The sequence below is a fragment of the Temnothorax longispinosus genome, chromosome 1, assembly GCF_030848805.1.
Source record: "Temnothorax longispinosus isolate EJ_2023e chromosome 1, Tlon_JGU_v1, whole genome shotgun sequence".
Lineage (NCBI taxonomy): Eukaryota > Metazoa > Arthropoda > Insecta > Hymenoptera > Formicidae > Temnothorax > Temnothorax longispinosus.
In genome coordinates, this window is record NC_092358.1 from 28,646,190 (window position 1) to 28,660,760 (window position 14,571).

General features: G+C 40.3%; 1 protein-coding gene across 6 annotated transcripts; it reads right to left on the minus strand.

Annotated features, from left to right (window-relative positions):
* Positions 1–1,178: 1,178 nt before the first annotated feature.
* LOC139823678 (uncharacterized) lies at positions 1,179–14,557 on the minus strand. 6 transcript variants are annotated; one of them, XM_071796204.1, is made up of 16 exons: positions 13,123–14,557; positions 10,984–11,081; positions 10,811–10,884; positions 10,446–10,713; positions 9,439–10,341; positions 8,976–9,321; positions 8,751–8,884; positions 8,608–8,688; positions 8,356–8,523; positions 8,024–8,260; positions 7,738–7,936; positions 7,536–7,607; positions 7,012–7,290; positions 5,262–5,435; positions 4,686–5,090; positions 1,179–4,234 (listed from the first exon to the last, which is right to left on the minus strand). In XM_071796204.1, the coding sequence occupies exons 1-16, from the start codon at positions 13,310–13,312 to the stop codon at positions 3,984–3,986; spliced, it is 3,879 nt and encodes a 1,292-aa protein (XP_071652305.1). In that variant the 5' UTR covers positions 13,313–14,557; the 3' UTR covers positions 1,179–3,983. The 6 variants fall into 6 exon arrangements, with proteins under 6 accessions (XP_071652305.1, XP_071652300.1, XP_071652299.1 ...); XM_071796199.1 differs by having other exon boundaries at positions 8,024–8,257; positions 8,751–8,887; XM_071796198.1 differs by having other exon boundaries at positions 8,751–8,887.
* Between the last annotated feature and the right edge of the window lie 14 nt (positions 14,558–14,571).

Sequence of the window (14,571 nt, forward strand, 5' to 3'; positions counted from 1 at the left end):
ACGTGACTTATCCTCGCTGTAATTGGCTCAATTATGTTTTTGTAAACTTAAAAAAGCAACACGAATCGATGAATACGCGTGCACACGTCACGCGCTTTAAAATGTTTAAAGAGCGTCTGGCAGATGCGAGAAAACTTAAAATATATATCATCACGTCAGTAAATCAAGTATCTTTCGACTTGGACCTTTTACGAGCAAATATTAAATAAAAGTGCGATGATTCAAGAGCGACCGCCGCGGCCATCTCGGCAAGACGAATGACGTGACGAGGATAATACGTACAGTTTCTTGCATTTATTTGTGACACTTTTCTTTCTCGACTTCACGTAATATAATACTCAGTAACTATATTTACAAGTCATCGACCCACAGTGCACAGACTAAACGTACGTTTTAGCGTTTGCTCGGAAATCGATTTATTTACAAAAACGTGTCTTCGAGTTACGGAACAATCAAAGTCCGCAAATGCATCGGACGAGGGTCTCGCTCGCAAATATTTTCCATTTAATGAAAGCAGATCAAGTGTAATCGCCACGCGTGCGTCTTATAAAAAAGATCATTGATCAAATGTCCCCTCGCGCATCTCGGTCGCACACGTTCTCCGCTTTGCTTCTGTTCCTCCACCGGATATTGGTAAACGAGCTTCGTTTTCATCGTCGTCGTCGTCCAAGAAACGTCAAGCTAAATATAAATGCGATACGCAGCAGCGATCCAAAATGTAGCAGTCCTTTGTCTCAAAAGAATAAAAATCACTACAACCAAGCCGACAAGTTTACCGAAGAAACGCGGAGTCCCGGAGACCGTTTCCCAAGTTTCCACTTTAACGCTAGTCGACGCGTTTCTCAATCGTCCTCAGACGTTTTAAAGTTATAAACGTAGAACATCTTGGTCTCGGTACCTCGCGCTTCTTTTTACGTGTAGCAAAATAATGATAGTATAGCGATCAGAAATTCCACGTTCTCTCTATCTTTCTTCGTTGATACTCGCATTCGGATATCATGGTTGTATGACTTAATTCCCTTTACTTTTCGTTCTAATACGCTTTGTACACTCATGGACGCTTGAGGTTGAGGTAAACCTACGGTGATAAATCGCGGTTCGAGATACAATCTAAAAAATCGCCCTTACGTTCGCTAGATGAAAAAATGTTGAATGGAAATACTACAAAAACAAAACTCCTTTTTCTCTCTCTCTCTCTCTGTCACACACGCACAAGTATCATTTGTACCATGTAATGTATTTCGACGAGTACATTTAATGTTATAGAGTCCCATAAGCCGTCTTGCATTTTTCGAAATTTCACGAGTTGCAAATATTACGAATAGCTCATATGTACCATGCCCGAAATCGTCGTCGACGTGCAAATTATTTTCGACATTCATCTTTTCGTATTATATTATATTATAATATATATATATGAAATATGTTTCTTGCAACATATCTTATATATATATATATATTCCATTTTATTAAATATAATATAAATATTTATATATATTTATATATGTAGTTGATATATACAAAATATAACTCAACACATATTAATATATCAGTTAAGAATCTAGTCGACTGTTGAATGTAATCAAGTGTTACAAATAGAACGTGCGCGCGCGCGCGCGCGCATGTCTTAAAAAGAGCTGTTTCTCATAAAATATTACCATATTATAAAGAATATTTTTTATACATTAGATAATAAGCGTACAAGAGATTACGTATCCCTTGCATTTACATAAATAAAAATGTTTTCAGACAGCCAGATTCAATGGCGAAAATAAATGTGTGTGAATCAATGTGGTACTGATGCAAATAATATTTACGCTGTACCTAACATAAAATATTTTGATTTTGACACACGTAATTTTTATCAAAATTATATAGTATTATTAGGATATTTTTTCGTAATTGCATGCATTACGTAAACTTGAGTTTATAATTTTATCTGCAAGCATAAAATTATTATGAAAATGAACTTGAGTTATTTCCCTTCAAATACGTAAATTTACCAAGAGTTCCTTATACAACGCTCTCTCTCTCTCTCCCTTATACAATTAGACGCGATTGTAAAAGGTTATTATATGCAATAAAGTAAACTATGAATATAATCCATATTTAAAAATTAGACTAGGTAACTCATTTATACAAGCGTCAAGCACGTAGCAAAAGAAAAAGATAAATATTTCTCTTACAATATAAAATACTAATGTTCTTTCGTTTTTTTTTCTTTTTTTTTAATGCAAAATACTGCACAAATTATTTCGCCTTTCCAGCTGTAATTCTCAAAGGTATTCGAGTATAATTGCATGCTAAATGAATTATGAAAAAAAAGAAAAATGCAATTATTCGCGCATGAGACTCTAATGTATGGTTAAATAGTAAACAATAACATCTTCTTTCGAAATGTAAAGTGAACTTTTAACAGAAATCATCGTTTCAAAGCGGGTCCGCAAAAGGATATATACCCTTTTTTGTGTAATTACATGGAAAATGTTCTCTCGAGATAAACAATTAAATCGAAAATAAACGCATGTTGGCAACAGTATTGATGTCAAAATTCTCAAAGATATCTCGTTTAATTTGATCCTTTATTGGCTGGTGTGGAATGTTATTTTCTTTAATTAATTCTGCGAACGATTCTTCCATGTATCTTCCGAGTTTCTTTATTAAGAGACAGGTATTCGGTCTATATATCACTTTCGATCAGGATAATGACATCGCACTCTCACGCGCTCTTCTACACACGAGAAGTATATATTATATATTTATTTTTTATAATATATGTACGACTTGATGTCACATACTCATCGTTTTATTTCGCTTTTCGTGTTAATAAGGTCGCATTGTTTGCAGTAATACGAATAGAATATTAAATACGACACCACCGCTCTGTGTAAGTAATTGTAATCAGGTGCTAGCTTGCAATTCACAAGTTCGAGGAGTTCGCGTATTATTTGCCTAAGGGTTTTTGCAAGTCCCATTGTAAATAAGCAAGCGCACGCGACGTACTCTATAAATAATACTAGATTAAACATATCGACTATCTAGTTCTTATTCCTGCTGGCGACAACGTTGAGTTTTTGCATTAGACACATACATAATATATACTATATTTTTATGCCTGCTGACAGCAGTAAAAATATCGCTTTGCTTTGTTCCGAATTTAAGGAACGTAATCATATAAAGGTGCTTTCAATACTTACGAATCATTGCAAAATACACTCATAGTACATCCTCGTAATACCTCTATTAATCATTAACAAAAAAATAAGAGGTTGATACAAATATACTTTGAATGGGAAAAAAAAAAAAAAAAAAAAAAACCATTGAAATTAATTGCTCAAGTCGCCAGATAATTTTCAGATTCTTGCTAGATAATGAGACAGAGGAGTTGTTCATAAGAAACTTGCAGTCCTATCTTAGGCAAATAGATCTTATCGTGTGTTGTCATTTAGAAAGTACGCATATGAAGCTCTAACAGCTTGTCATATGATCAACAATAAGAATTTTCACATTTTTTTCAGTCTTATAAACAATACGTCGTATGCATAGAAAGCTTGTCCGCTTCTTCGTTCTAACGCTTCGTTCTTAATATCATATACTATTCTGTACATTTGTAGTTTCTAATCAACATTCCGCGAAACTTGGAAAAATGGCTTCGCAAACGCGGTCAGCAATGTTTCTCGACGAAAGATCTTTCGAAATAAAAGTACCGTTCAACCGATTAATCGACTCTATTCCTAATCAAAATACGTGGCGTTACTTCGAACCTCTTGTCAATACGAAGACTTGATAAAAAGATCTACGTAGGCGAGCACCATCTTGTAATTTAGCGGCATGTATCCAGCATCTATGTAGGGGATGTTACGCAGGTGCTTCGGACGTAAAGGGAGATGTACGAAGAGAACGATTCTCCGACCAATAGTAGCGCGTTACCAATGCACGTTCGTGCTTGTGAAATTGAAACGTACGTCGAGTACAATGTCACTTTAGTTATGCACTATTGTGGTTGATGCGTGTTGAAGTCTTTCTAGCTCTTCCAATGACAGGACGTTTGTTTGTGCAAGCTCCGGGAGCTTGCCGGCCCGAGCTTGAGCGAGAAGTTCTGGGCTGAACCATCGCGCAAGTTGATTAGATGTTGGCGAAAGGTCACCTCCGTTACTGCCCACAAATCCGAGGCCCGGTGAAGGTTGACGGCCGACTGCCATGTTCAACTGCTGCGATCGCATCGCCCGTCCATCTGTGCATATAATTCAATGTTATAGACATCATTTAGTTTAAACAAAGGCAAATATTATTATGTATGCGGATTAATCACGCAAGATATTAAAAACGATAATTTGTCGATATTATTTATATAATCCGACGGTACTCTATTATAAAATTCTCTAGTGTAAAGCATTCCAACGTAATTAATAATTGTTTACTTAGTTTAATCCAAGGAGGGATAAATGACGTCAATACAGGATTAAATGAAGGAGAGCCAAGAATGGGTTATTTTTTTGATTTCTCAACTCCGTTGCATGCAATCTGATTTGGGAGAGGAGAAACACCTGAAAATCAATGTAAATAGGATAAGGAGGTGAATTTTGAGTTTAGCAAATATTGATGTTTAAAGGTCTAAAGTCGGGGATCGTTTTTTACCCAAGTTGATTCAAAACACTAGTTTGCGTACTTTATCGAATCATTACCTGTGCGATTAGAATTATAGTTTTGGCTCATGACAAGTTGCATCGACGTATTTACAGTTCTCTGCGGTGGTTGTTGTTGCTGTTGCATGTTAACGGTTCCGTGTGGTGGTGGTGGTTGTTGTTGTTGTTGTTGCATGTTAGCGAGATGTGTCGGGACTTGCTGCGCCTTCATCTGGGGATTCATAGGATTTGATCTTTGATTCATAATCGAGTTCTGCGCTACGTTGTATTGTGGAACATTATGATGCGGTAACGAAGTTGCCATCGTGTGTTTAGATCGTGGTGGATTGCCGTAAACATTCGGGACCGTTCTGTGCTGCTGTTGAAATTCTGCATTTCCCGTATTATATTGGAACTGATTACCGCTTGCGTTGCTATTATTACCGCCTTTTACTATAGGTCGACCTGAAATTATAATTTATGCACGTAAACATGATAGCTACATTTTGCTATCAAGTCTTTTAAACGATATTTTATAAAAATCAACATTTAGATTAAATCATCTTGATATCCATATCAAGATCATAATGAAAAAATTTCTCTGAAACTTTACGGGAGATTGAAAAAGATAGAAACCTGGATGCTGTTTAAGCGATGGGTTTGACCATGTCGATTGAACAGGTTGTGATCGCAATGCGGTGTGTCTCGAGAGAGCTCCCTGTGCAAGTAACTGAACCGCAGCCGACTGCATTTGTTGCATCTGAGAAGCTTGAGTTTGCGTAGACAATTTGGGTGGCTCCGTGCTGCTTCCTATATTCAAATACGTAACAATTTTATTATGATAAGCAATTTTATGACTATACTTAAAAAGTTGATCATTTATGATATAAATACAAATGTTAAAGCTTGCCTTTCTTTTTTCTTTAAAAAATTTAGTGTTTACCAAGGCCAACTTTCTTATAAACATCTTTGCGAAATCAAAGGCCTCAAGATTCATGTCATTTTCATACATACATACGTACATACCTATATATACATACACATAGCTCGTAGATTAATTAAATATTTATTAAATATGATTTATCAACATTTTCCATTTCCATCATCATTTTTCCCACCATTTTTCAGTATCGACAGTTTTAATTATTTTTGTATGCTCATCACTCAAGACACATTGTGATCATGTTTTAATTAGTTGTAATTGTAAAAATTTTATGCGAGTAATAATAAATGCAGCCGTCAGTTACACATTTATTTATATTACATTCATTTCTTGTAAAACATAACGCATGCAATTTTGGCAAGCTAAAGGATCAAGCAGAAATGCGGCTAAAGTAGAAAAAGTACAAGCATAGCAAGTTCATATATTGATGAAAAAATGCAACATTAAAAATAGGAAAAAAGTGAGTGTGTGTGTGTGTGTGTAAAGAAAAGGAAAGTTAAAGCAGATGAGACAGGATAAAGCTTTTTATTATTAAAAAAAAAAAACTATCTTTCAACATACTATTCAAAAATGTAATAAATCTATGTTAAGAAATGAAGAGTTTATTTTATAAAGTGCTTTTTTATCACATATAAAATAAAAATAATATTTCAAAATATCTGTCACATTAAAGAGACATCTTTCAAGCTTCTAAAGCATCTCACGCTGTGGATATTAAACGAAGAAACAAAACAGCTGCTTTTCATTATAACGCAAAAATAATAGAAAGAAAAACATAGCTCTGAATAACAATTAAGAATTCACTATTCTATGAAATATTAATGTGCACTTTATCAAACTCCTCATCCACGTAACAGCACAATTAGACGTTTTCACCGGTTGCGAGTAAAGTAGCATTTTGCAAATCAACATTCTTTATTTTGTCTGATGCTGTAGATGCGGTCATTTTATTTTCGTCTACCAACGTTTCTAACTCAGATGATTTTAAGAGTGCCTCATCAAGCGAGACACAATCGTTATTGTTGGTATCGTTATCACCATCTACCACATCAGACTTGGTTGTTTTTGCATCGTCGTTTGCATTTTTATTAACCTCAAGGAAAACGTTTTCCTTCATTGTGTTAATTTTCGAATTATCTTCCGAGTCTTTTTTCTGCTCTAATGGACACAAATATTTGGTCTTTAATGCCGATTCTTCCGTACCGAAAGTGGACGTGTTATTTGTATTATTAGCTATAGCGGAATGCAGGAAGATCATTTTAAGAGTCTCGTTTTGCACCTGATTGACAGAATCAGAAAGCTTAGATAGATTAATGGTAGAAGCCGCGGTGTGCATCTGATGATTGTTTTTAGACATGCGAGAATTAACATTTCCGTTAACATTTCCATTAATTGCAGGAGTAATAGAAGAGGTCGTTTCTACTTGGCAGAATTGATTCGCACCGTCAGGTTCCTTATCAGCAGTCATTTTGCGTAAAACGGAAGTTGGAGTGAAAGCGAGCGGACTCGCTGTTTGCTTAGCCGGTGAATTAACAGGGCTTGACACGCGCTGCTGCTGAACTTGTTGCTGTTGTTGCTGCTGCTGCTGTTGTTGTTGCTGATCCTGTCGCTTACGGAAATTCTCACGCTGCTCCTCCAATTTCTTCTTAATTAAAGCACTTTGCATTATAGACTGAGTATGCATAACAATCTCCCTTGGTGACGGTACTCTATGTGGTATCACTGTTGAAATAATAATTTATTAATAGAAATATTTAAAAAGTAAATTATTTAAATTAAAAAATTTTTTTTTTCAACTTGACAATATCGCCCAACACTAAATTTAAATTGAAATAATTCGTCAAATGTAAACACTACATATGTAGCCATTTTCTCATGTAATTTTAATTGGAAACTTTTTTTATATATGAAAGATAATATAAAAAATTACAAAATACAAAGTTTATTGTATTGTTTTACTGTATTACCTGGATGTTGTACCGTTAAAGTACTAGGATTAGCTGTTAAATTTGGTGATATTATCGGAGGTGGACAATAAGCTGCATTCCAAATACAGTACAAAATCGTTCAATTTGAATTTAAAAACCAAAGGTTCTATACTTTTAATTGGCCTTGAGAGAAAATAAGAGAAACATTTAAAAAAGGTGGTGAGCATATAAAACGTCTTACCGTTATTCATAGGAGACGGAATTCTTTGTTGTTGTTGTTGTTGTTGTTGTTGTTGATACAGCATCTGTTGCAGTATGTGATCCTGAGGAATAGGGGCAGCGGGATGAGGATGTGGACTTGAAGTGCGAGGTGTAGTGCCACCATACATTTTCAAAATGTTCACCAGCACTTCTCGATGGCGATGCTGCATTGCAGGATTCTATGCAAGATGCAATTAAAAAAAAAATCTTGTTATATTCTTTAATAATCATGTGTAGTCTATTGCAAATAATCATAATCAACTGACCTGCAATTGCTGTATTAGATGTTGCCTAGTAATCTCCCCTTGCTGTAAACCTTGAATGATTGCTTGAGCTTCCGGTCGTTGCAAAAGCTCTTGACTCGAAGGGACATTATTTATCATCATTTGCATCTCCGTCGGTACTGGACTAACACCTAGCATCCGCTGATTACCTTGCATCATCATCGATAGCATATCGGAATGTCGTTGCTGTTGTTGCTTTTGTTGCTGTTGCTGCTGCTGCTAATATTACATATAGTCATTTGTCAAAATTCATCGTACATTCATCATCAAACAAAGAATGATATATAACATAAAAATATATATATATATCATACCTGTATTTGCAAGACTTTCAATAGATTCTCATGTTGCATCTGAGCCTGATGCGGATGTTGAGTAGGACCAAGGGGACCAACATGATTAAATGTTGTAGTATGAATTGGTTCTGCGGGCGGTTGATGTGGCATCGACGATGGCTGAGTTTTAAATTGCGAATTAAGTAACTGAAAGACAAAAAATGAAAAACAGATGCAACGTATATGCGTTTTTAATTGATATATAGCAAAAAAAAATAAATATAAACTTACTTGCATTAAAGTTACAGGTTGTTTTTGGGTGATAGGTCCGTTAGCTGCAGGCACAGCTTGTCCTCCAGTCACTTGAGCAAGCTAAAAAAAATTGTTTTGATATATTTGTGAAACGCAAAGTTAATTATCATATATCGACTTACCAGTTTCTTAAAAGCAGAGAGATCTTCTTCAGTCTTATTTACACGGGGTGCATCAGTCGAAGTTGCAGGTGGAGGAGCACCACCCCGCATACGTGCTTCCAATTCTTCCAAACTGTGTACAACTTTACCACCAACTTCTAAAAAGAAATTTATACCTATCGTGTTTCACTGTACTACGTTGTTTACTTGACGATAATATTTGATAAAACGACATCTGTGTCTTACCTAAATCTTTAATAGAACAATTTTTCATCATAGGTATAGCCGTGTTACTCGCATCACCCTGACCATTTTGATTTGGCTTGTTACCGCGATGTAACATTTCGAGTAGTTTTACGCCGTTTGTGGTCGTGTTATTGGTCATCGTGGCCGGAGAAATTGGAGCAAAGTAGGTGTTTGATTCCGTCACCGATGGTATTTGAATATTTGGCTCGGTGATGTCATTCAATAAATTGTTCAGCAATTCATCTTGTATGGAAGCTCTACGACTATCCGCCTGCTGAACTGGACTTTCTCTTTTGAACCATTGGCTGAATCGCGACCCAGTACCACTATTCGAGCCAACACCATTCTATACATAAAAAGAAAACACGTAAAAAAATGACGCTTGAATGACGTAAAAAAATTAAGTAATCTCAAATGTTTGAAACATGAATATTACAAATGGATTAAAGAGACGCCGACTCACCGTCAACAGACCAGAGACGCCGGAGAACGTATCAGATTTCAGGAACTCATCCAGATTAAAATCGGGATGCGAATCCTCTTGATTCTGATTTGCACTGGAGTTCTCTCTCGATTCGGACGTTGGCTCAGTGGCGGTACTCTCGCTGACGTCGTTCTCTTTGTTCTGTCGTGTGACAGGTGGCTCAGTCTGTTCGGAAATCGGAGAATGTGGTGCCTGCACAGCGTTCGTAGGTTGATCCATAACGGTCGGAGTGCTGCGTCCTTTAGGACCCGCCGACGTCTCATTCGGTTTGTCATCCTTCTCTGTTGTGGCATTCCTCTTGCCCCGTTTCTTTTGCGCGGGGGTTTGTTTCTTACTCTTGGCATTACCGCTGCTCATCATTACCTTCTCCTCGGGAATATCCTCAAAGCCTCTGAGCTCGATCGTATCGTGTTGAGACGTAGGTCCCGAGCTGAACCATTCTGGTTCGTCCATATCACGAGTATCACTGTAAGTTCGTCGACGATCCGTGCCGAATCTCTTGTCGCGTCCGCGATCCTTATCGCGATCCATCTGATGCGTGTTCCGCTCATTTCGCTCCACTCCCCTGTCGCCACGATCGCGCTCTCTCTCGCCACGATCCCCATAATCCCGGCCGAATGATCTCCGCTCAAACCTGTCGTCCCGCTCCCGCAGACCGTCGCGTTCCCTTTCCCGCATGTCGCGATCCCTGTCCCGCTCCTTTCCGTCACGATTATCTCTATTATCACGATCACGCAGAGAGCCACCAGCAGCCGTGCCTGATCTAAAACCATAATCTGCACGCTCAGATTCCATCTTTTCATTTTCCGCTCTAAAGTCCCATATATCTCGTGTCAAAATCCTGCCGCTACCGATTCGACGAACAGGTTCACGATGGCTGACCTGTGAAGTATTTCATACGTGTGTTTATAAACAGAATACAAAGCGATGTAAATGAAAGACACGACGCAGGGACGCGCACATCTCTCAGGAAAAGGGACTCGTACCTCTGTTTTGCCAATCGGGCTCTCCGGACGTCGGCTTGGTGGCTGATTCACGTTAACGAAACATCCCGAATTAAAACTTCTTCGTTGCGGGCTCAAAACGATGCCATCTTGCTCTTTACGTATTCGGTCTCGTGGATCGCCATTATTACGTCGCTTACTATGATTCTCAGTGATTTGATCACCACGTCCAGTCCTTTCTTCTTTCGGGGGTGTATCGCTACGCTTTCTATCTGAATGCCAGCGTTCGGGATCCCAAACGCCTCGCGAGCTGCAAGAGAAACAAAGTGTTGGCGGTTAGCGAGACAAACACGTCGATATATTTCGATTATTTAAGATTAAAATTTTCCTAAATCTTTTCAACTCACTTATTATAAGCGACATCTAGGAATGTAGGCCTACGTCTAGATAATCGCAAATTTTTTATCAGCATAAGTTCCTCCTGGAAAAAAAAACACAAAGATGATAATAATATATATATCGCATGGATCGTGGATAGATTATTTTGCGAAATTCCAACACTTGCACGAACGATATTTACCCGAGAATATTGAAACTGTGGTCTAGAACGGCCTACTTCCATGATCGAAGCGTCAGTCACCTCACCGGCCACCGACATTGATATAATGGCTTCATCTCCTGTAAGCAAAAAAAAAATGAAATTAAAGGAAATACGTGCAATGTGAAAAAATGCGGACCGGACGGCTTCGCGCGCCGGTTGAGCAACCAAATCTCAGCGAAATAAAACAAGAACGATTTGCCGAGAATTCCAAGAATTCTCGCGGATTCTTACAACGCGGTCGTAAGTACTTACGGAAGGTCACTCGCTTTAGAGGATTGACAGATTTATTTTTCCGGAACCAACGGCAGGATCTGGTTTGCATGACCAGGATGTCCAAGAAAGGAGACCCGGTCGGGCCGACCAGCGGTCGTTTCCGCGGTCGGCGGTACCAATTCGAGCCGATAAACCGATCGACGGCGATGAGTCTCATTGTAATGTCGTTTGTCCTGCCACGAATAAGCGCCGAAACGCGAGCAAGGAATACCTTTCTTATATGTTCGGCCGCTCTGCTCTATCCAACCGTTCGTTATTTTTCCTCGCGCAACCGTCTCGGCAATGTAAACAAACAGGTGAAGGGCAAACGAGGGTCAATAAATTTCTGAAATTCCCGTTTCACGAATACGTTGTTCGGCGCGAGTCACTAGAAAATAAGAGATTCTCCCACAAAAGATATGTCTCTGTGTGAAAGCACTCTCCTTAAAAAATCGATGCAAAAAAAAAAAGCTCCAGCGAGACCCAAGTATCGCAGAATCTTTCTTTCCCTTTCCTTTTCTTGGTCTTGGAATCAGCGAAACGATTTCAGGTAGACTCTGGCCTTCTTGTCCTTTGGAGCAAAGCAGCTTAGAAAAATAAACTCTCGTTTTTCCCGTGTTTCTTCGTAAAGAGGAAAAATATATGCTACGTGTCCGACTTTCTGAACACACCGGACCTCAGAATAGCTTATTTCCGTTATCGAGATACGTATTCGACGTTAGATACGGTCAATTTTCTTATCCGCTTATCCGCTGCCTGTATATATCACACTCGCACAACTTGATACAGAAGAAATATATGTAAGCCGTCGTGGAAGCAGAGTACAGCGCAGACTGACTGATTCCAACCGTCTTCAAACAAGATATCTCTCTCTCTCACAAACCAATCGAAGCTTTCTTAAGAAGATAAGGTGAGCGCTTGATTGGCTACGGAGGAGGAGGGGAGAAGATGATTTAAATATAACTGATTCTTTTCCAGGGAGACTTCTAGAACGTACACGTATCCTACACAGAGAACTGCACACAGATTCACACGTACGCCATGCAGACAAATCCTATGGGATATATTAGAATTAGATATTAGAACACACGTAAAAGAATATTCTTAACTCGATAGCCAGAAATTTATTTACATCCTTTATATAGTACTTTGAAGAAAGAATGGAATTTTCTTAATTCTGTAAAATATTTAAACATGTTATATACATCTTTTGTGTAAGAATATGAGACGTAATACGAGAAAGAGAACAGACGTCATCAAAAGAGTCTGTATTACCAACGATGCTATAGGTTCTAAAACAGATAATAAAGGGGAAGCAAGAACATTATTGGCAAAATTCTAATGCCATCCTTGTTTGTGTATTAAATATCTTGAAATTAGAAAAAAGGATGACAAAGACAGACGAAGGAAGCAAGCAAGATTAATACAAAGTGATAAAAGACTTTTTTAATTTACACGTCGGTTCTAATTATACGCTTATCTACAGACAGGTCAGAAGATGCACTACGAAACATTACAAATCTATAGAGCGAGTGTACTTGAATCGTCAGCGTTATCCCGACAAACGAATAGAAGCACCGAGTCAGCTTTGTTTTCCTGCACTTCCAGTACTCTCTCAATCCAACGTTTCCTCCGTTTTCAGTGCGGAGAATATAAATGTTTTACGAAAGAGAGAAAAAGCGAACACGCGCGTCGACGTCGACTCCCATAACGAACGAACCCGCGAGGTTATCTCCCGACGTCGTTGACGTCGATAACGATCGAGATCTCGGGAGACCGGAGATTCTCGTCGCGGTTGTCAGCGTTGGTCAGCGTCGTCGTCTCGGAGCCGAGGAGCGGAAAAGCAAAATGATGTTGACTTGTTACCTTCTTGCTTCTTCGCCACCGTTGCCGTTGCCGTCGCCGTCGCCGTCGCCGTCGTCGTCGCGGTCGCCGTCGTTGCCGCCGTCGCCGTCGTCGTCGTCGTCGCAGCCGTTGTCGCCGTTTCTGTCGTCGTCGCCGTCGGCGGTGGCGGCTGCTGCTGCTGCTTGTCACTTGTCACAGCCTCGACGGACATCGCGCCGTTGATGTTGATTGATGTTGATCGCGTCGGCCTTCGTCGATCGGCGGAGGGTAGGATGGGGTGTCCTGCGCGGATACCGGCGTACCGTTCCCTCAGTTCCCTGTGATTCGCTATCTTCCCCGAGATGCGATCTCTATCTATGTCTCTCGTATACCATATACACGAGCGGTAGCGGTGGTACGTAACACCCACACGCACACACACGCACGTACAGACGGACGGGAGAGCGCGCGCGCGCGCGCGCGGCGAATACACACGTACACGCGGGACGCGCACGATCGCGTTCTAGCTACCTCGCACACTCACACGCACACATATACCACGGGAGCGCGCGCACCTTTTACACGTTTTAGTTTACACCTCTAAATATATATATATATATGCATATATATTGCTTAGTACTGTTTATTATCACAGACTGGTTTTCCCTTCTACGTGTCGCGGCTCGACCAGCGATCGACGAAGCCTCGATAGGGCGATGTGTACCTCTTTTTCCGAGCGTTTCAACGTAGAGATGAGCGAATGGTGGACAGGGGAGAGGAGGGGACGAGAGAAGGGGAAGAGGACAGACGGAGAGAAAGAGAAGAGACGGAGAAAAAGGGAGAGAGAAAGAGAGAGAGAGAGAGAGAGAGAGAGAGAGAATGAGGAGCAACGAGGAGCGTGTTTACTGGAATAAAGGGGGGAGCGTGCACGCGAGTCCGCGACTCCGCGAGAGGAGAAACGGAGAGTGAGAGTTTACACGCGTAGCCGCGCGAGCGAGACGGGCTCGGACGATTCTGCGAGTGGCACTGGATCGCGGGAGATCTCTGTCGCGTGTCGCCGCACGGTCATCCCATGTCACAACACGGTCTCGCGTAGCGCAGAGCAGCTCTCGTCCGCCGACGATCGCCGTGTATCACACGCAACGAGATAAACGGGATCCCGTACCCGTATCCCGTGTACACATATACACACGCGCGCGCGCGCGCGCGCGCAACGCACCAAACGCACTGGGTTCTCTTCGCTGACTTGGCTCTCGGCACTCGGCAGTCGCGGCTCGCGTCTGCTATGCAAAAATAGAAAATGGCTGGCGCGCGATTCCCAACTTTTGTCACCGTTGATTTCTTCCGAGCTCGACTCTTGACTCGATCACCTGGCTGCCTGCGTCTGCCTGTCTTCCTGCTCCTGGCTCCTGCCACCGCGATCCCACGCAACGCTAGCCGTACGTCGTACGGTTTCTGGCCCTGGCCGAGGGGGATCGGAAACAGGGAGAT

Excerpts from the sequence above, each read along its gene's own strand:
- LOC139823678 (XM_071796198.1), bottom strand. The coding sequence starts at position 13,312 with ATGTCCGTCGAGGCTGTGACAAGTGACAAGCAGCAGCAGCAGCCGCCA. Across the intron at positions 11,082-13,122 it reads GGTGGCGAAGAAGCAAGAAG|GAGATGAAGCCATTATATCA; the intron begins GTAACAAGTCAA and ends TTTTGCTTACAG. Across the intron at positions 9,322-9,438 it reads GCGTCTCTGGTCTGTTGACG|AATGGTGTTGGCTCGAATAG; the intron begins GTGAGTCGGCGT and ends TTTTATGTATAG.